Source organism: Musca domestica, unplaced genomic scaffold, assembly GCF_030504385.1.
Source record: "Musca domestica strain aabys unplaced genomic scaffold, Musca_domestica.polishedcontigs.V.1.1 104, whole genome shotgun sequence".
Taxonomy (NCBI): domain Eukaryota; kingdom Metazoa; phylum Arthropoda; class Insecta; order Diptera; family Muscidae; genus Musca; species Musca domestica.
Genome location: NW_026712121.1, coordinates 903,341 through 924,827, shown reverse-complemented (window position 1 = coordinate 924,827; position 21,487 = coordinate 903,341). Strand labels below are relative to the sequence as shown.

Here is a 21,487-nt window from a genome sequence, read left to right as displayed (position 1 = left end):
AAATATAAATACAAGAAAAATGATTAAAGGGACTTTCTCTCAATATAGAAATGCATTCTGCATCCTACCTTTGCTTCATTGGATACTGTTGGTTTTGTGGAGAATTGTACTTCTGTGGCTTTCAATATGGTATTCTCCTCTAATATGGTGGCTTGAGATTGATTATGGCCAAATGGTTTCTTGCCATATAAACATTGATAGAAAATTACACCCACGCTCCATACATCGACTTTAGATGAGATTTTTGGTGGATTTTTACCCACAACAAAACATTCGGGAGGCAAGTACCTAAATAATTAAACAAACAAAAAATTAAAAATAAAATCCTTGATAACTCCAATATCATCATCATGCTTACCAATATGTTCCTGCTCCCTGCGATGTCAGATCCATGCCATGATCAGGATTGTAATTTTCATCATCCATAACTTTGGATAAACCAAAATCTGTTATTTTGATTTCGCCGCACACATTGCCCTCGGTCAATAGAATATTACCCGGTTTCAAATCGTAGTGGATAACCGGTGGTTTAATCTCATTCAAATATTTTAAAGCAGAAACAACCTTAAAATGAAATAGTTTAAGGGATTAGTAAAATATAATCATCACGGTGATTCAAAAAGTCTGTACATACCTGCATTATAATGGAACGTGCTTCACGTTCTGGTATCGTTTTGTGTTGCTTTAGATAGAAATCTAAATCATGACCATCACAATATTCTAAAACTGTACAGAACGAGTTCGCATCGATTTCAAAGACATCATATAATTTAACCACTCTGGGATGATCAAGGGCCTTGTGAATGTTGTATTCTCTTAAAGCATGCCTATAAAGAAAATTAAATTATTAAACAATGATTCTCCATCGCTTTCAAATTTTACTACTAAGATCTGACTAGTTCTATAAAAAGAGCTACACATAGTGCATTCTTTCATAATGTAAATTAAACCTAGTAACTGGTGCGTATATAAAAGGCATAAATATAGATCTCTTGACTTCAAAATCAGTGTATAAAATTAACCTTAATAATTAATAATTTTAGCTTTTTTATAACCCTCCCTTCAATATTTGTATCTAGTCCCATTTGTCAAATCCAAATCGGAGTCATAACACAATATTTTATTACACAGCGCCCTCCCTTCACCAAACTGCAAACCCCCACCTAATAAGAAATTTGCCACATCTCGCTTACTTGATATAATTGGCCTTCTTATCTTCTTTCCAGTCCTTATTCAGCTGATGAACTTTACATGCAACATAGCGTTGTTCCTTCAAATCAAATGCCTTATGGACTTCAGAGAAACCGCCTTTTCCCAAGAGCATCAGCAGTAGATAACGGTCATTCAATACTGGGTGATTATTGAAGCGGGACTGTAAATAAAAAAACAAACACAAATTAAATTACTGCGTGCCACAACGAGGCCACACTCAATAGCACATACCTGGTCTTCATTCAAGATACGTTTCAATTCACGTATATGCAAATTACGTTCACGCTCCAGTTTTTCCATTTCCAACTGGAGATCGGCATCTTCTTTTTTGAGAGCGTTTTGGCGTAACTTAAGAATCTCATCGTATTCGTAGTATTCTTGAGCGGTGTAGACGCCTGATACGGGATCAGGTTTAAGGAACGTTGCTGAATCGGAACCACTGCCAGAATTGTCTCCTCGTCCCGAACCACCGCCACCACCACGATCCGATAAACGATCAGAACCCATGCCAGTACCGCTGGTACCACTGCCGCCATTGTGTAACAGTTGGTTTTGAGCTTGTGTCGAATTTGATCGCGATAGACCACGACCACTGCCGCCACCTCCGCCAGTTGCCGAGGAGACGCCACTGATGCCGCTATCGTTGCCCGATAGACGATCACATCCTGCGTTCATGTTGGAGGAATCATTGGAATTGGAATTCTGCTGGCTATTATTGTTACGCTTGCGACCAGATTCGGCAGGCCGTTTCTTCATTAGTTGCTTCTTTTGACGATCGATTTCCTCACGTTCAGCGGAGATTTCTTCTTGTCGTCGATTCAACTCCTGGAAGGCATAGCCGTCGGTCCAGTTTTCCTGGAATGTAGCACCTACACGCTGTGTAACGAACTGGCCCAGCCGCAGTCGGTTCTGCATGCACTTCTGGCGAGCCTCCTTCTTCTCAATGCTGGATTTCTCCTTAAGCAGCTTCTTGACCACATCAATACACTTGGCTATGTGGGATTTGTGTTGATCGATTAGTTTTTGATGAGCAATAATTTGACATTTTTGTTCATCAGACAGTCTTGTCATCTCATCCAATTTTGATTTGCTGGATTCACTCTCCGACTCACGTTCTTGCATGTCGTGTTGGGAGAGATCGGTTTGAGTTCCTTTGGTAACCATCGTTGTCGAGGGTTGTGGCTGTGGCGCTCCACTAACGCCAACGGTTTGTGGTACACCACCTGGATTGTTGGTGAGCATGCCGGCATGTTGCAGTGAATTGAGTTGGGCGGCCGCTACAGCGGCCATTTGTTGTTGCTGCGAGGTTGTCATTGTCTGTTGCACGTTTGTGGCAACGACGGAAGAGGCGGGAAGTTGAAGAGTTTGCTGTTGTTGCTGCTGTGGCAACGGTGGAGGAGGAGGCCCAGTACCCGCACCACCACCGGCGCCAGCTGTTGGTGCACCACCCATCAAGGAACCACCCGCAGCTTGATTGTGTACCATGTGGGAGGACGATATTAGACCAACATTACCGCCCACTCCAACAAGGGGTGATTGCGGAGGAACCATTGCATTGGAAGTTTGCTGTTGTCTCTGCTGCTTACCCGTTACCGAGTTGGCAGCCGCTACACTACTGTAATGGAAATCTGGAGGCGGGGGTTGTGACGTAGGTGTTGGCGGCATACCGCCTGGTGCTGAAATTTGTGGTTGCTGTGGACTAGGTGGATACATGGGATACGTGCTATTACCGCCGCCTACAGATGTTGGCACTTGTTGGGCCTGGGGCCCAGGTTGCTGCTGCGACTGCTGTTGTTGCGGGCCAGCCGATGAGGGACTCTTGGAGCCGCCGCCAGCTGTATGCCTCATAGGACTATTAGTGGATCCTGTGGACTGTACACTGTGCTTAGCATTGAAATAGTCATTGATCTTTTTGTTATCGCCTAAGGAGCCTCCGCTACCAGGTGGTAGGAGACGAGGTGTCTTGCCACCGCCAGAGCCAACACCGGAGCCTGGCATTTGAAGACGATCCTGTTGAGCACCTAAATTTAGAGATAAATTGTTTTTTAATAACTGTGAGCCAGAAGATGAGGAGGAATTGTTGTGTTTAGTTGATTTACTAGCGTTGCTTGAATTATTACCTCCATTGCCGCCACCAGGACCGCCGCCACCGCCTCCACCAGCGGCACCACCACTGTCGTCTGTATGCAAAGCGGTTATTTTCCGTTTACGTTTTCGTTCTGTGGGCGTGCGTGATAGCTTTTCCATACGTCCAGTATTTGTGCTACCGACGACACCGCCTGCACTGCCAGCACCACCGCCAGCACTGCCAACTGTCTGTGGCTGATGGGATAGCTGATGTGGAAGATGATGATTTGTGGTTTGCATGGCGTTTGGATCTGTTGATATACCCATACCGCCGGCACCGGTATTCATCATACCGTTTCCAGCTGTTGATACTGTTACGTTTGTTTGCTGCTGCTGCTGTTGATGTTGCAAAATACCGATTTGTTGTTGCAAGATACCGCTTGACTGTTGCTGCGCACTTAGCATGTCTGAATTAACAACATCTTTTTCACTGTGCGAAGAGCCAGTGCTCATATTCGAGTCAGGATTACTGCTGTGGCCACCACCACTGTGCTGTTGCTGCTGATGCAGCAGTAGATGCTGTGAATGTGTCTGCTGCTGCTGTTGCAGTTGAGAAGCCGTTTGTTGTTGCGATGTTGGTGTTTGTAGGTGGTGATGTTGTTGGAGATGTGTATGGGGAGTTGTGGCAAGTGTTTGGGGCGCTTGGCTGTAATGAGTTATGTGTTGTTGCTGCAATTGTAATTGCTGCTGCTGTTGTTGTTGTGATTGTTGTTGCTGCTGCTGTATTAATTGCGGCTGTTGTTGTTGAACCTGTGACAAAAGTGCCTGCTGCGATTGCTGTTGCTGCTGTGAATTATGAACAAAATGTTGTTGCTGTTGTGTTGTATGATGGCTTATGGACGTCGATGTCTGTGGGGCCATCTGCAATTGAGCGCCGGCGGACATCTGCAAATAAAAAAGGGGAAAACAAAGTTGTAATTAGTATTGTTATTTGCATAATATTCCAAACTGTTGTAAACAAAATAATTAGCTTATATAAGGATCATGATTTTATTCAATTCGAAAATCTTCACCTACAACATGTCAAAGAAAAAAAAACATGGAGTGGTTATCTTTAAACCCAAGTTAGTTTTGGCCCCCCATTACGACACGTTACAATTGTCACTAATCATAGCCTAGTCACATAACAATGACAGCAAAGAGTTGAACAGCTGATACGTTACATACGACAGACAGCACGTAGTGCACTAATTGCAGTTGTAATTACTCGCACTTTGCGATAAGATTTTATTTAATCAATGACCAATAAATTGTTGAAATAATTTATGTAGGTGGTTGGTATTGCTTATAAAGTTTCACACCTATTTGAAATTTAAAATAATAACAGCTTAAAATCAGATTTGAAATCACTCGACGAACAAAAATGATGTCGCCCAACTTTCTTCAAGGAATATTCGGCATGGATGGAGGTAGGCATTCATAAGAAACAATTTTGAAGGGAAACCCAAACCCGACGTGTTGTACTAAAATACCTACGACCAAGATTTTTTATTCACACAATCCAAGAAAAAGATTCAATGAATTTTTAAGGGTGGAATCTTAAAAACACAAAGTGATTCTTTGACTACTTCGAGTTTGACATACTTATATACTCCACATCGCACATACAACACGCAATACATAGGCGACTGACTATGTAAAAGTAAAGCAAAAGTATGTATGTATAATTAAAAGCATTTATAATCAAGAACAACGCAAGAAGACAGAGGAAGGAAAGAGAAAACTAATCATCAAATGTCTTATTCGGATTATAGGTGGTAATTGTCAAAAGTAAAAAAAAACACAACATTTTTAAATAATTAAAACACAATTATTTTTAGCAACAATTAACACAACTCACATCTTTTAAACATCATTGTCATTGTAATTTTGTTGTCGTTATCCTTTTAGGCTAAGGTCAATCAAGTAGTCACAAGTTTTAATAATTCCATTAATTTCTTCTTTCACAATTACTTTTTTTTGTCTTATTTGTCAAAATTCTTCCTCCTCTTTTGTATTACTACTACACATTTGTTGTTACTTTTCTTTAGATTTCAATGGGGAAGAAGATGACGGCGATGATGATGGAACAGCTGTCGTTGGTTTATTCTGTATTAAATGACAGAGACGTCGAACACCAATCTCTGTGAGCACACAGCAAAAAAAAAGAGAAAGAGTTAACACTACTCTGTCACACACACGCACGCACACACAGCTACTCAATGATTATGTCAAAATTGTCAAATTGCCAGTGTTGTAAAATGTTTCATTTAAAATCGTTGTTGTTCGTCGTTCACACACAACACATCACGACGAAAGCAAGCAATAAACGAACGAATGAACACACAAGGAGAAGAAACAAAATACAGAAAACACAACAATCAAAACAGAGAACAAGAAGAAAACACTGAAAAAATATACAGAGTAGACGACGACAACAGAGCACTAAACTGGCATAAAATAAACGAAGAAGAATACGGCGATTTTTTTCTTTTAAATACGCACAAACACACACAGCCGGCCGAAGAGTGTGCTAAACCCATACTAAAGTGAATTTACTCGTGCAGGCATACTATTGTTGTTGTTGTTGTTGTTGCTGCTGCCGCTGTCATATCCTCGGTGCACACACACGCGTAGTCTTTGAAAAAATCCGCGAATAAACACGAAATGTCTGTAGAATCGACAGGCAGTCGGTCGGTTGGTTGGGCGACCAGTCGTTTAGTCCGGCGATTACGTAGCTGTGCTGTTTTGCCATTTACAAAGCAGTAGTGGGGGAACAAAAAGAAGAAGCAGAAATGGCAGTAGAGAAAAAAGTTTAAGAGATTTGCATGAAGTATAGACTGTCGGTTAAATATGGCTGGGGCACAAAAAAAAAAGAAGACGGCGGTGGCGACGACGACGACGACGACAAAACAACGAATACAAGACACAAAATAAATACGGGCAAAATAACAAAGCAGGCACGAGAAAAAATAAAAATGGCTACCACGAAGGGAGAAACAACGATACAAACTATAGACTATTGTGATTAATTTCTATTTGCACAAAACAAAAATCAAATTTTCAATTAATTTTCGCTTGCTTTTTCACCAAAATACATTCAAGCATTATTTCCACTTGACGAGAAATTTTACCGTCACTCACACACTTCCGTTTTAATTTTGAAAACTCTGTGTTTTTTATATTAATTTCCTTAATTTTTTTAGTTTAACTTTCTTTTTTGTTTTATAAAAAGATTATATGTTTTTAAACACACATACACTCATACAATTTGCTATGCGAATTAAATACTTTTTTGCAAATTTGTTTTTTTTGCGTTTTTTTATCTTTTCCTAACCTACCGATGACTGTCAAAACGACATTTGCTCTATGTGATTTGTGTGTGAGTATCAAGCGACAGGGATAGAGCATGGGTGTGTGTGTGTGTATGGGAGTTAAAACACTGCCGAGAGTTGCGGAAAAATACTTTTTTTCTTTCTTATTCAAATTTTTTGGCTTTGTTGTTTGCTTCGACTTGATTTAAGATTTTTTGCAATATTTATGAATGTTGAAACAAAAAAAACTAAAATTGATTATTTCATTTTCTTTGTCAATCACCGTCACCATCATCGCCGTTCTTGTTTTGTTTTTGTTCATTTTGGGGCGAAATAAAAATTGTCTTTGGGAGAGAATATGCCTGGGTGTTTGTGTGTGTGCCACTGAATTGAGAAAAAACTCAGTAAATTAAATTAATGAATTTTTTCCATTCTCCAATTTCTTTTTTTTTTTTTTTTGCAATAATTATTTAAAATTTGTAATTTATTAAACACTTTGCAACACTGGCCGCGATCATTAATCTTTTATATTAAGGTATTTCATTAAATAAAATTACTTTTCACTGCATTTTCTTCTTTTTACTTTTTTTTTGTTAATTACAACAATTTCTGTAGTTGAAAGCAAAAAAGAAAAACTGTATGGATATTTTAACGAAAAAAACTTGTCTTGTTCCGCGAGACGTTGATAATGTTAAAAGGAAGGAAGAGAAATATTTTATACGCCAATAAATGGTCTCATGATGGTGGTGGTGTGTTGTTGTCTCATCGTGCTGCTGCCTGCTTGCTAGCTGGCTGTTCGCAACGTCATTGTAGAAAACATACCGACATACATACCATACCATACATGCATAAGAGCACTCATGAGCGAGGGAGCAAAGAATGTGTGTGTATGTATCTTTTGCCAAATGCCTACTACTCTTGGTGTGAATGTATGTTTGAATAGAGTAAGTAGCAACAACAACAGAACAACCAGAGAAAAAAAACAACGAATATCATTCAAACAATGGGTTGCCGTGTTTTACAAAATAATCAAAAACAAAATCCTCTTGAAAAACGAATCAAGCAGCACACAACAAGAAGAAAAAACATGGGGAACAATTTTATATCAAGTCCCAAGTGCGCTTTGATGCCTAATTTACTTCTCTTAAATGTTTACAACAACAACACATTTCCAAAAGGGGGGCTGCTGCTGCCGCCTTCTCTGTGGGCTGTTCTTTCTCTCTTCCGTTATGCCCAAAATTATGCCATTCTCTCAACACTAGAGTGGCAGGCAAAACATTGCAATTTCTTTTTTGCCTCTCTCGCCGCTCTGTGTATTGTACTCTTAATAATGTTTTGGGTGTTTTTTTCTGTTGTTGCTGTTGTTCGTTTGTTTGTTCGGTTACAGAGAATATGCGCTGCTTTGACGATATAACAAGATAAGGTGTTAAATTAACAGATGTTAGGTCAATGAGGTGTATCATTTGACTGTCTTATTTATTATTCAAAACACAGTGGGACATTTATGGTTGGCATTTAACAGAGATGGTGGTTGAGTTTACATTGGGTTAAATCGTTTAACATTCACATGTAGATATTAAAGTGGTATTATTTTCTTCTTTGCTGTGGCGATGTAATTAATGTGGTTAAGAGATAATAAAATTTAACAGAAATGAAAAAAAAAAAAATGTCAAGGCATTGGAGATGAAATAAAACCGAGAAGGAATGGATTATTGTACCGGAAAATTACAAATAAGTGGGAAAGGGATTGGGGTTCTTCGGGTGAAGAAAAAATAATTTTTCCTGTAAAAAAATGTTAGGCTTTTTCTGGCAGACAACAAAGCCAATTAATATGTTTATATTTATTTTTAGATATGAGATTATGATTAACAAGCATTTAAATGGAATGGGAAATGTTTTTTCCCCTGTAACTTTTTTCTCCAAATTCTATACTGAATAGGTAGTTGGTAACGTAACACAAATTGAAAATGGATGGATGGATGTCCAATTACGATTTCATGAAAAAAATCTATGGTAGGTTTAGAAAGGGGTATAAAAATAAGAAATAATTACAATAATAAATGAGACGACCAAAGAGAATTTTCTCCTTTATTTCAACCAAAGAAATAAATTCTGGATGTGGTTGCAAATAATTCCAACTAATAATGGTGGAAAAAAATTGAAAGAAGAAAAAATTCTGTACACGATGCAGCAAGAGAGAATACATTTTTTTCTGTATGTTGTAGGTATGTATGTACCTACCTATTCACAGAAAAAATTAGGTCATCAAACAACGAAGCGTTTACATAAAAGCCAAAAAATTCATCTCATTCAGACGACAGCAGCAAAAAGTAGAAACGAAAACATGCATGCCAGCCAACCCATAGAATTCGTTTAATTTCAAATAGATTTTCCCCTCAATTTGACAGTCTGACCATTAATATATACCCACATACCAGCCAACCAACCAACAAACATTGGAACAGATCTGCTGGCATTAAAACTATTTTCAACACATTAAAGAAATAATGAATTATCGACATTTTTCAGAGTCTGACTGACGTCCATCCACCATCCCCGTCCGTCCCCGAGTGCTTCCCACATTCTCTCAACGCCAAATTATTTCCGTTTTCACCACACCCCCACACACACACATCAAATCAAGTACCCAACAGCATACACACAATGACACTTGAGAATCAGCTATTTTTCATAGCACCTAACCTAACTCTAAGCGAAGAGCAGAATCGGCAGCATAATAGTTCAAATACAACGCACAATCGGTTTGGTACATGGCAGCCAACACAAAATACAGAAGATGCAAAACCCAACAACAGCACCATCACAACGACGGCCAGAAAACCAACCGTCGCCTCGTCTCGCTCGCGTTATGGACTTTTTGCAGACCTTACAATCCGCCGAACCTATTGAAATGGACCGACTGCTAGCTGCTGAATCAAATAATCCACAACACACAGCGTGTTGAGAATAGGTACCTAGTAGTCAATTGACAAAACTGGGGGGGCACAGGCAGGCAGCAACATAATCATCAACAACATCAACCAAACAAAGCGACAAGCAACACACATCCATCCAATAGGCAGCAGGCATGCGGCCCCTGTAGGTGTATGCAATGAAAAAGAGAGCAAAACTTAAAATGCAAGTCAGACAACCGAATGAACGACGAACAAACGCCTGTCCAACCAACCGACCGCATGTGCATGCCTGCCAGTGTGACCGCTGGAAATTTCCAAAAAGTATCACAAAAAGTATCATTTCTTGAAAAAAGTGGTACATATCATTTTAAATGGTGGCACAGAAAGTGGCACAATTTATTTCACATTTTATTTAAAATATAACAGTTTAAAACAAAACAACAAATTCATCTATATAGTAATAATATATGTATGACATATAATAATATAATACAAAATTTGAAATAATTCCGGTAAATAATGCAGCTAAAATCAACAAAATACTGTATATCGGGGGTACCGTAATATGGGGGCTATACGAAGACGTGTACCTGCACGAACAATTTTCTGTCACAGGCTGTAATATTTCCAGAAATAAACAAACAGAAGAATGTTGACAACTTTGAGCATGCGAAAACCACTTACAAACACCTAATATAAGAGCGTTCGCTCTAAAATTTGCTATCGCAAATTGGAAATTGCAGCGTACGACGCTTTTCATTGTTTCATTTCATTTCATTGTTTTAGATACAGCGTTTAGATTAAAATATATGTAGTTTAAAAAAAGGTGGCACAATGTTTAAAAAAGTGGCACAAAAATTCAAAAAAGTGGCTCATTTAGGATCAAAATAAAAAAGTGGCACAAAGGTATCAAAGCCCCAAAAAGGTGGCAAAATTGATACTTTAGTGGCACAACGGTCACGCTGATGCCTGCATGCATATGAAACAACATTGAGAAGTGTATACACAGCAGCAACAACAACAACACCAACAGCCAGCCAGCAGCAGTGCACTTCATACAATGCCATATCAAATACATTGCCGTTGGTCGTCGACTCGTCCGTCATACGCCAGCCATCGTCGACCGACTCTCATATAAACAAATCTCAACAACAATACTTTCAAATAGCAGCGCAAAAAATAAAATTGCAAACCCGAAGATGAAGGCAAAAAAACCAACACGAATGGGCAAGCAACCAACAAAATAATAAAAAAATACAAAAAAAAATCGAAATGAAAACTAAAAACCAGTCCAACTAGTTTAAAAGGGGAATGGACTCCAAGTAGTGATAACAGCAACCAACCAACGACGACGACGACGACGGCAACGAGACCGCATACGAAATGGAAACACAGCAGCAGAAGTGACAAGCCAAAGCAAGCAAAAAAAAAAAAAGCGATAATTGTATGAAAATATAAAACACAACTAAAGTCAAACAAGAAATGATACACTACTGCCGACGAACTGCAGCACACACAACGGGCGAGCGAGCGAGCGAGAGTCGTCAGTCGTGTCGGGGCCAGACCAGTCTAACATAGCAGAATAACAACAAAAAAATCCAAATAATATAAAACCGAAAACAATCACCATAATAAATACAGGCAGCAGAAATATCTCCCAAATGGGGGGCAAAGTCATTTCAACACGATCTTAGATAAGACCGACCGACCGACCATCACACAACACCAAACAAACAAACGCAACCAAATATTTGCAACAAATCTGAAATGGTTTGACGCCCGCCGGTTCGCGTTAGAGATGTTACGGTTTGCGAGTTTACAGATATGAAAAGAAATTATTTGTACTAATTTCGGGCGGAAATACCTCTATTATTTGTGAGCACTATTCGGAGGGTGGGTTCAATAACCAAAGAAATGCGAAAGAGGAGGAAGATTATCTAAGGAAGACTTATAAAAGTTATCATTGAATACAACATTATTATAACCTCCACCATAGTATGGAGAGTATTTTACATTTGTAATTCCGTTTGTAACACCTCGTTTAAGACTCAACAAAGTATTTAGCGATCTCCGTTCGTCTGTCGGTCCGTGTGTGGAAATCACTCTAGTTTCCGAACGAAATGAATTATGTTAATAAAATTTTACTCAGATGTGTGTTTGGTTTGGAGGACTTTCGGAATTGAAAATGGGATATGTGGGTCCACGTTTTGGTATATCCCCAATATAACTGTACCTCAAAATATTTGGTATTATGATGAATTGTATCGCACTTTTCACAGAAAATATTCCAAATTTAGAGTTTGAAATTCCTAATGGGTACTACAACCTATGACAAAAAAATGCCTATACAGGTCCAGGACTTTGTATTACCCCCCATATAACGGTACCTCCCTATACTAGGTATTTAGAAGATTTTAGCGACATTACCCACCGGAATTAATTCAAATTTCTTATTGCAAATTCGTAATACGCACTAGAGCCTGTGACATAAAATTGCACATGCAGGTCTAGGTTTTCGTATAGCCTACTTAGGGATGTACCGTCATTCCTTTATTCGGAATTTTGATTTTTTTGATTATTCAGTTTTTTGAGAAAAATACACCACAAAGTCTTAAACATTTTTTATTTTGAGAAGAAGGATATTGGTAAAACCATTGCACAATGGACCCACGTCCATTTTTTCCCAAAATCATTTTGAGGTACCCCATAGAAACAGTGAACTCAATATTAAAATTCAAATTTTCAGCCCCATAACTTCACCGAACACACAATTTTAACTCAATATTAAATTTCACATTGTCGGCTTTATCCTATCGCAGAATATCAAATTTAGTACCATTTGGTACTTTTCATACAAATGTAGGACGCATTTCCAAAACCACCTCGATAACCTAATCACAGATACCAACACAGAACCAATTATCAAATTTCAGGATTTCAGCTCTATCCCTTCAACCAATTTAGTACCACTTCGTACCTTTCGAACAATTAAAGTACATATTTCCAAACCTCTTCCATATTTTAACGAGACACCAACAGTGACATTTATATCAAATTTCAGAATTTCAGCTCTATCACTTCATCCAATACCGAGTATAGAACCTGTACCAAATTTAGTACCACTCACATACTTAGTACACATTTCTAAAACCATCTTCAAACTTCATCAAAATTACTTTCCAACCTTGATCCTCACACCAAATTTCAAGTTTTTTTTTTTTTTAATACCAAATGGAACCATTTTAGAGTTTTAGTACCATTTTAGAACTTTTCGTAACTTTTAAGTTCGAATTTCAAAAAAACCCCTTGGTACATCTATCCTGAACTCCATCCCTTACTTTAATTCCAATTTTCAGAATTCTAGCTCATTTTATTAGACAAGACAAAGTATTCAATTTGTAATGATTAAATAATAAAATTTGTAAACTTTTAGTACAGATTTCCAAAAGCCCAGCCCTTTTACATTTCAAGATTCTAGCTTAAGCCGTTTCGCCTGGGCGTTGATTCTTGGTCAGTCAGTTATTTCACTACTTTTTTATATCTATAGAAATTTCGAAGAATTTTGAATTGTATTTTGAAATAAAAGCACCAAAAAAGACACCTTTTGTGACTTGCTTGAGGGTTAGTCAAAATAATCCTGATATTGTTATCAGTAATATTGCCCAAGACTCCATATACCTAAATATCTAAATTTGCACGGATCTCATGGAATCTTATTAATCCGAAAATTTCCAAAAATGTGGAATATGCCGGAAGGAACTTGCCGCCCCTATTTAAGTTATTGCGGTGTATACTTTCAAGATGCCAATACACGTGTCTTCTATTTTTAGCTCTTCAACAATAGTCTTTCGGGTTTCCCTGTAATTATGAGAAAATTGATTTTGTCCGCACAGTGTTCCTCCGATGAACATTTCAAGGTGTTACAAACAAATAGAATAACTAAATAAATATACGCTCCATTGTATGTCGTTTAGGCCACGACTAGGTTGGAATATTTGTTTTCCTTATTTTAATTTTATTCTCTATCATTCCCTTGACAGTTCACGCAACATATTTGACAATACATTTCCGACAACATGTACGTCCGTACGTACTTTGTTACAAATCGTTTTGCCAAATCTATTAACACACTTTGGACTGCCCTCCCCATACATTCAGCCAACAAACAAGTTTTATGTGCCGGTACATGTTTGACTGTTGCGACTTCCCCAAGTTCGATGTTGGACGATTCGTTTGTTCATTCGCCTGTTGTGTGTGTGGTTCGATGGGGTGTTCTTTCGTCTGTTGTTGTTATCACATCTCGTGCTGTCGGTCGGTTGGTTGGTTGTCGTAAATTGTTTTGGTTTGGTATGCATTTGTGTGGCGGCTCTGTTTCGTGTGTAAAACGTTTTAGTTTAACAGTTCATGCCGATGAGTCAAGGTCGAGAGACCGTAGTAGTATACAACGTCACGTAACGTCAGCGAATTATAATTTTTTGCTGCTGCTACTACTAGTTGTTGTTGGTGTTGGAGATGTTTGCCTTTATGTTTTTGGTATTTTTATGAAAAATAGAAGGAAGACTCATACAGAAAAAATTTCGTTTTCAATTCTCACCGATGGTGGCGGTGATGATGATGATGAGGTTGACGATGATATTCGGGCAAGTGAATGCATACGTGAGTTGCTTGATAGGTTATGTGTGTGTGTGTGTGTGGTTGTGTGTTCGTATGTTTGTTGGGGCTGTGTGTATGGTTTTACTCGCCCATATATGAAGACGACGGAGTAATTTGTGTTATGTTTGCACAGATAACGATACGGCAAACGACGACTACGACGATGATGGACGGACGGACGGACGCCAAAGCAAACCAACAAATAATGAACGATTGAATTAAACGAAAACTTTTGTACATATTTTTAGTTACGGGAATGGAATATTTTTAGAATTTTTACGTTGATTTGTTTTCGTTTTGCTGCTGCTATTTACACAAAGAATTCAAACAACACATAATAAAAACTAGTTGTTGTTTTTTTGTTGATTTTTGTGATAAAGTGAAATACAGACATACCCATACATACACTGGGAGAGATTTTCTTTGTAAAGTGTAATTTCTTTTTAATTGAAATATCGGAGAAATGATGGAAGAAGCAATGGAGACAGTGGAGTGTTTTGAGTTGACAGTGGAAGATTTTACCATCAAATTGATTTCCTCTGAGAGACACTAGAAAAATAGGGGAACCTATTTAATCACTAAAAATCCAAACAATTAAAGACAAATTCAAGCTTTTTTCTATGCATTAGTGGATCTGTGATCTTTTTTAAAATTTTCGCAGTATTTATCTTTGAATAAAAAATGGAGTGGACCCGCGTCTTGCCCTTCTTTGTATAGGTATCCTAAAATTAAGGGCTTCTTGATATTAAAAAATGTAGTCTTAAATTTTTTGTTTAAATTTTCTTAAAGTGAAGAAGAGGTCTCTCCAATAAGAACAGAACTTAACGAGGTCTTCCAACATCATTAACACATTATAGATTAGGGAATTGTTGCTAAAGCTTTTAAAGCATTGTCTGATATTATTATTAATTTCAAACCGAAGATGGAGATTCTATATTTAAAACATAAAAAGGTCAGCATAGGGATTCCCTAAACTTTATTTTCCATTCCCGACAAAACTCGGTAATTTCCAATCGTAAAATATTCCTTACGACAAATTGCATTAATTACTGAGATAATAAATTATAAACCAAAGAAGACTTAAATGACACAACATGGATTTAAAATACGAGAAGTCAGAAAGCTTAAAAAAAAGTGTTTTAAAAGGACGAGAGCCCCACCGAAATGGCAATTTTACCATAATTCTTTTATATTTTATACGAAAGTTAATTATTTGCTTATTGGGCGCCATTCCCGTAATGGTTTTCCAATACATTTCTGCGTACATCCCTGGGCTTTATTATATCAAAGAAGACTTAAGAAAGAAGACACAAATCACTAGAATTTTCTAATGACTTCACAATCGATGGTTAATTGAGAACAGTAATTATCAAATGCTTAACAAGTTTGTAATTAAAAACCAGTAAAGAAAGTCTTAAAGTCGGGCGGGGCCGACTTTATGATACCCAACACCACTTTGCTAATTTAGTAGGGCTTCGCATAACAATTTAAAGTTTTTATGAGAGAATATGAGAATACACGCTATAATTATATTTATAATTTAAAGTTCAAAGGACTAAATATGCCGAAGCAATTGTATCTTTTAAATTCGGACTTGTATTGCCATTTGGTGCACAATTAATATGAAATCGAATAAAGATATTATATATGGGAGCTACATCCAAATCGGAACCGATCTCGATAAAATTTGGCAAAGATATTTCTGAGCTGTATTTGATATATTGCCCCAAATATAGTTGTTACGGAGTGCATATTACGGCTGTGGGTAACAAATATAACAAATCGGATGAACATTATATATGGGAGCTATAGCTATATCTGAACCGATTTTCATCAAATTTGACATACTAGCTTCTAGACTCAATTCGGTCGTAAGTGCCAAATTCCATCCCATTTGGACAAATATTAGACGTTTGGTGCACAATAAAAAGTAAACCGGTATTCAAAGTATCCAAATCTGAAACTATCGCGATATGTATCGCAAATGTATTTCTTAGCTGCATTTGATATATTTACCCAAATATTGTTGTTACAGAATGCATATTACGGCTGCGGAGAACAAAAATAACAAATCGGATGAAAAATATATAGGGGAGCTATAGCTATATCTGAACCGATACTTATTTTCAGACCTAATTTGGTTGTATGTGCAAAATTCCATACTATTCGGGCTGATATTACACGTTTGGTGCACAATAAAAGGCAAATCGGACGAAGATATATATGGGAGCTATATCTAAATTTGACCGATTATCTCCGATTTCAACAGGGTTCGTCGTTGGGCCAAACATATGATTTGTGCAAAATTTTCATCTGGATTGGGCAATAAATGCGAACTGCACTTTGTTTACAAAAATACATGGACAGACGGACATGCATAAATCGACTCAGAATGTTATTCTATGCAGATCATCAAAAGTGGGTGAGGCCGTTGTATGCGGCCATACAAAAACGGGAACCTGCATACACAATTTTATACTTCAAGGATCTACCGCATCTTCTTAAATACCAAATTTGAAACAATTTCGTGGGTAAATGTGACTGGGACTATCAAAATGCCGAATTTCGGTGGGTATCGTTATATCTGCGCTATAGGAAAACGTGGACCTAATATTCAATGTTCTGCCGCCGGAACTAGAACCCCTTAAGAACTACAAATACCAAATTTTAGACCAATCCGTGGAAAAATATAGCCAAAATCATCAAAATACTAAACATCAGGAAGTGCCATTATGTTGGGCCTATACACACTATGTATCGCCATAGAATCGAGAACCCATTTCGGACTACAAATACCAATTTTTGGACAAATCTATGGAAAAATATGGCAAATATCATCAAAATACCGAATATTTGGATGTACCGTTATATGGGGGCTATACAAAAACGTGGACTTATACAATGTTGCGCTACCAGAGGTAGAACCCACTATGACCTACAAATACCAATTTTTAGGCAAATCCGTGGAAATTGTGGCAAAAATCATGAAAATACCTAATAGGTACTGTTATATAGTGGCTATACCAAAACGAGGACTGATATACCTCATTTTCAATTAAAACCATCCTAGACACAATACAAATTGTTCTGCAAATAATGTGGACTGTATCGTGATTTCAACAGACAATAATCCAACTTTCTAAAAACAAAAGGCTAGTTCTTAGGAACCCCATTATTTTGTCACTATTTCATAATTTTCGTATTTTTTTTTAGTTTTCTTCAGAAATATTCATCTTTACATCACATTCCAAAAAATGACAATCGTCTTCTCAAACACGTATTTTGGCCCCTCAAACTACAACTTCTCATTTGTTCCGTTTAGAACAAAAATAAAAGAAGAAAGAAAAATGCCTTTCTAACAAAAAAAAAAAAACATTTACATTTCCCTTCACAATAATAAAACGAAATTTAAAGATGGAACCCAAACCATTTCTCCACAACCTTACGTCTTACATGGCAACAAAAGTTGAAATGTGGATATTACACCACGACCAATAACAACAACAAACTAGTGATATAGGTGGGTAACCACTTGAATAAAGAAATTTCTATTTAAAAAATGCAAAACTATATATTCAGTAAAGTAGTCAGCTATTCGCAGTGTTGCCAATTTAATCATGTTAAAGTAAAGGTTTTTTCGGTTTGCATGTGTTGGTACAATAAAGTAAAAACAACAACGAAAGCAAATCTGATGAGTCGTAGTCCGTCTATCGGCAGTTAGTTGGTTGGATGGTTGGGTTACACGATTATTTTTTTCTTTTTTTTTTGGTTTTCCATTTGATTGTATGTAGGTAGAGGTATATGCATACAAAGTTATCTATCTATATACAAAAGTATATAACTACAATAAGTTTATATTTTTTTCTCTGTTTTCTTATTGCCTTTGAGAAATTGTTTCGTATCTCTGTTTGCTTGTTTTATCTATCTTTTTGCGTTTGCTCTAATTTTTTTCCTTGTTAAATTCACATTATCATAATGAAACGACACAACAACAACGACAACAAGAAATACTAATATTGTTTTTCTTTGTTTTTATTTTGTGTGTGCCTCTCTTTCTACCTTTCTAATGCATTCTCATCGTGGAATAATTTCGTTGTTTCTCGTGTTTTCTTTACTTCTCCAGGGAGAGAAAGGGAGTAGATGTGTATTTGTTTTCTTGTCATTTTCATGAATAAAAGAAAAGGGAAATATATATAATGTCATAATAATAATGTTGTTGGTGTAAAAATGCAATATTCTTTTCCTTTCTTTTGGTCTGCAATGTGGAACCCTACAACGACCAAAAAAAAAGGGAGTAGAGAAACGCACGTGCTACCAATTTATACAACACTGGAGAGTAAAAAAGGAAACAATATTTATTGGTCTCAGTGGTTCTCTGGCATTCTCTAGGGGTCTCAGAGACACGACCAGTGAGCTTGAGAGTATGAAGAGAGTTGAGAAAAAAAAAATGACGATTGTTTACAAATTTTGTTGTTATTGCATTTGTAGTGTTGCAATTTTATTGTCAAATAACATTTTGCAGTTTTTTGCCTTTTCTTCTTTCTTTCTTTCTTTTTGGGTACTTACTCTTTGCTGAACATAAAGATTTTGTTGTTGCTGGTGATGCTGATGCTGCTGCTGCTGATGATGATTATGGTGTTGCTTTCTATTCCGTTTGGTGGTTGTGGTGGCAGCAGCACTAGTAATGCCACTGTTTGTTGCAGTTGTTGTTAGGGGATTAATATAATTGACATTTGCCGTTGTTGTTGCTGTTATTAAACCGGCAGCAGCTGCTGCAGCTGTGAAATCTGTTGTTGATCTCTTGCGAGTTCGTTTACTTGTTGTAGTTCTTGTATTGTTATTTGTTGTTAAACTTTTACTAGATACTGTGCTCGAGTTGGCTCCGGCTGTTGTTGTTGTTGCTTGTATAACAACCATAGGATTTGTTGTTTGGTATTTGGTAAAATTTCGATGTGCTGAACTTTCTGTTATTGTTGAAGTCTCAATTAGCGACATTGGCAAAGTGAGAGACATCGGTGTTTTTTTCGTTCTTTTGTTGGAGAGAAACACAACAAACACGCACACACACCACACGGAGCACAGACGAGAAGAGCGTTAACAGTTTTCTCTCTCTCTCTCTCACTCACAAAAAAACTAACACTTTATTCTGGCACACTCGCGTACGCTCTCTGGCTCTTCTGTTAGACCGAGAGACAACAAGCAGAGCACTGTTATGTTTGGTTTTTCTTCGGGGTTACACTTTTGTTTTGTTTTGCCTTTTTATTTGAAATGCATTTTTCTCCGAGTGTTTTGTTGTTGCTTTTGCTGTAAACACCACTACGTTGCTTGTTGGGTTCTGTTTATTTGATGATGCTGTTAAGTGTATGAGTATTTTCAAAGAGTGCTGATGCCGTTGTTGTTGTTATTGTTATTTTTTTCTTTTTGTTGTGGGGAGAGAACGGCGAGCGCACATACACACGAGCACACCACGATGATGTTGGATTAAAAACAGCTGTTTTTCGACGACCGGCTTTATTGACAGCTGCTAATAATGCTCGGCTATGGCTACGGCTACGGCTGCTGTTGACACCACCACTGCTGTTATGTTGCCTTCTGGTCGTTTTTAAAGCTGTTGTTGTCGTTGTTTTCGTTTTTGTTCTTGTTTTTTGTTGATACATACAAACGACCGCAACGACGACGTTCATTTGGTTTGCTTTTGCTGCTCTATGTACAAAATTATATACATATGTAGGTATGTATTTTTTTATATATATATGAAAAAAAAAACACAACTTTTTTTTATATACTTATGATGATGTACCTATGTACATGTGTGTGTATTGTATTCCCCATATACTGCACTATGTTAATTTGTTTATTTCTTATTATTTTTTTTCTGCTTCTTTCGCGTTTCTTTTCACATTTGTATGTACTACAACTGGGTATGTTGTTTGTATGTACTACTATACTCGGCACTAAAATTAAATTGATTTTCTTTTATTATTAGATGGCGATACTTATGATGATGATGATAAGCAGAGAGGGAGACAATGATTGGTTGTTTGGTTGGTGCGGAGGAATAAAAATACTATATGACTGACACAATAACAACAAAAATAAATTAAATTTCAATAAATCCAAGTGTGGTTGACAACGGGTGACAATAACAATAATTTGTTATTGCAGCAGCTAGTTGTCGTTGTTATTCTTGTTGTGATGACAACAACCACGTTCGATGATGATGATGACGAAGTTTTTTGATTTGAATTTCTAAGGCTTTTGTCTGGCATTTGCATTATTATTTGCATAGAAAAAATTTGATGGTGGAATGATGGATATCAAAAATATTCGGATTTTTTTTTATATTTAAAGTGCAATTCACTATTCACTTTAATTGCATATTTTTTTCCTTTGTTTATCTATTTATTTTTTGAATAACATTTTTAAAATTGTTTCACAAAAAATTTTTTTCTTTTCAAATTACTTCTTCTTCACCGTTGAATAGCTAGGTATTTGCTTTTATTTGAACAATTTTGATTTGCTTTGTATTATTCTCTTCGGTTTTTTTTCTTCTCATAGAGATAGACGGTGCGCGACGTTCGGTGTGTTTCTTTGTATTGTGTTGTAGTAGTAATAATATAGTATCACACAACACACAATAATTGGGAGCACACAAAAACCAGCAAGAAGAAGCAGAAGCAGAAGAAGAAATACAACACTCGAAAATTAAAAACACGTCACGTTTGTAAGTCGGAACATTTAGCACTGTTGTTGTGTGGTTGTAGTTGCTGTTAAGTCAGTGCCTTAGACACCGTAACCAACAGCAGCAGCTAGCTAGCTGCTAGCCAGCCATCAACAAAGCAATCAAACAAACGAACATACACACACACACACACATGAGGAGGAGCAGCGAACCAACCAACAAACATACACACAACATTCGTTGTTGTTGTTGTTGTTGTTGTTGCTGTGGTCGCAACAGTATTCCCTCGTCTGTTGGTCGTCATCGTCGAACACCAACAGCAGCAGCAACAACAAAAGGAATATCACCAAACATCAGTTGTGGAATAACACACTCACTGTAACTGTGAGTGCGAGTGTGTGTGTGTGGAAAAAGGAGAGCTCGTTGGCTGTTATTATTATTGCTTTGTAGTTTTATATTTTTTTTTGCTCTTTAAGGTAATAAAGTCCGCATACAAAACCCCCAAAAAGCCCGACGACTACAAATGGCAAATAACAGAAGCAAACCAAATATAATACACTTTAATAATTGATGTTGGATGGTGGTTGTCGTTTGGTTGGTTTGTT

General features: G+C 37.2%; 1 protein-coding gene and 1 long non-coding RNA gene across 7 annotated transcripts in view; one reads left to right on the top strand and one right to left on the bottom strand.

The window, feature by feature from the left end:
- LOC131800373 (serine/threonine-protein kinase tousled-like 2) overlaps positions 1-21,487 on the bottom strand; it is a 341,644-nt gene that overhangs the window by 3,229 nt on the left and 316,928 nt on the right. For 2 of the 6 annotated variants that reach the window (XM_059128248.1, XM_059128245.1), the window contains exons 2-8: positions 18,767-20,154; positions 3,333-4,224; positions 1,444-3,233; positions 1,194-1,372; positions 635-827; positions 359-564; positions 69-288 (exon numbers count right to left, since the gene is read on the bottom strand). In XM_059128248.1, the coding sequence (XP_058984231.1) occupies positions 69-288; positions 359-564; positions 635-827; positions 1,194-1,372; positions 1,444-3,233; positions 3,333-4,224; positions 18,767-19,213 (3,927 nt within the window). In that variant the 5' untranslated portion in view covers positions 19,214-20,154. Of the gene's footprint in view, positions 1-68; positions 289-358; positions 565-634; positions 828-1,193; positions 1,373-1,443; positions 3,234-3,332; positions 4,225-5,179; positions 5,463-7,189; positions 7,279-18,766; positions 20,155-20,663; positions 21,047-21,487 lie in introns of those variants that run through there. The other 4 variants (XM_059128257.1, XM_059128263.1, XM_059128251.1 and 1 more) reach the window with 3 other exon arrangements.
- Positions 4,566-5,462, top strand: LOC131805051 (uncharacterized). Its single transcript, XR_009343487.1, has 2 exons — positions 4,566-4,748; positions 5,370-5,462. It is a non-coding gene; the product is annotated as an uncharacterized LOC131805051 (long non-coding RNA).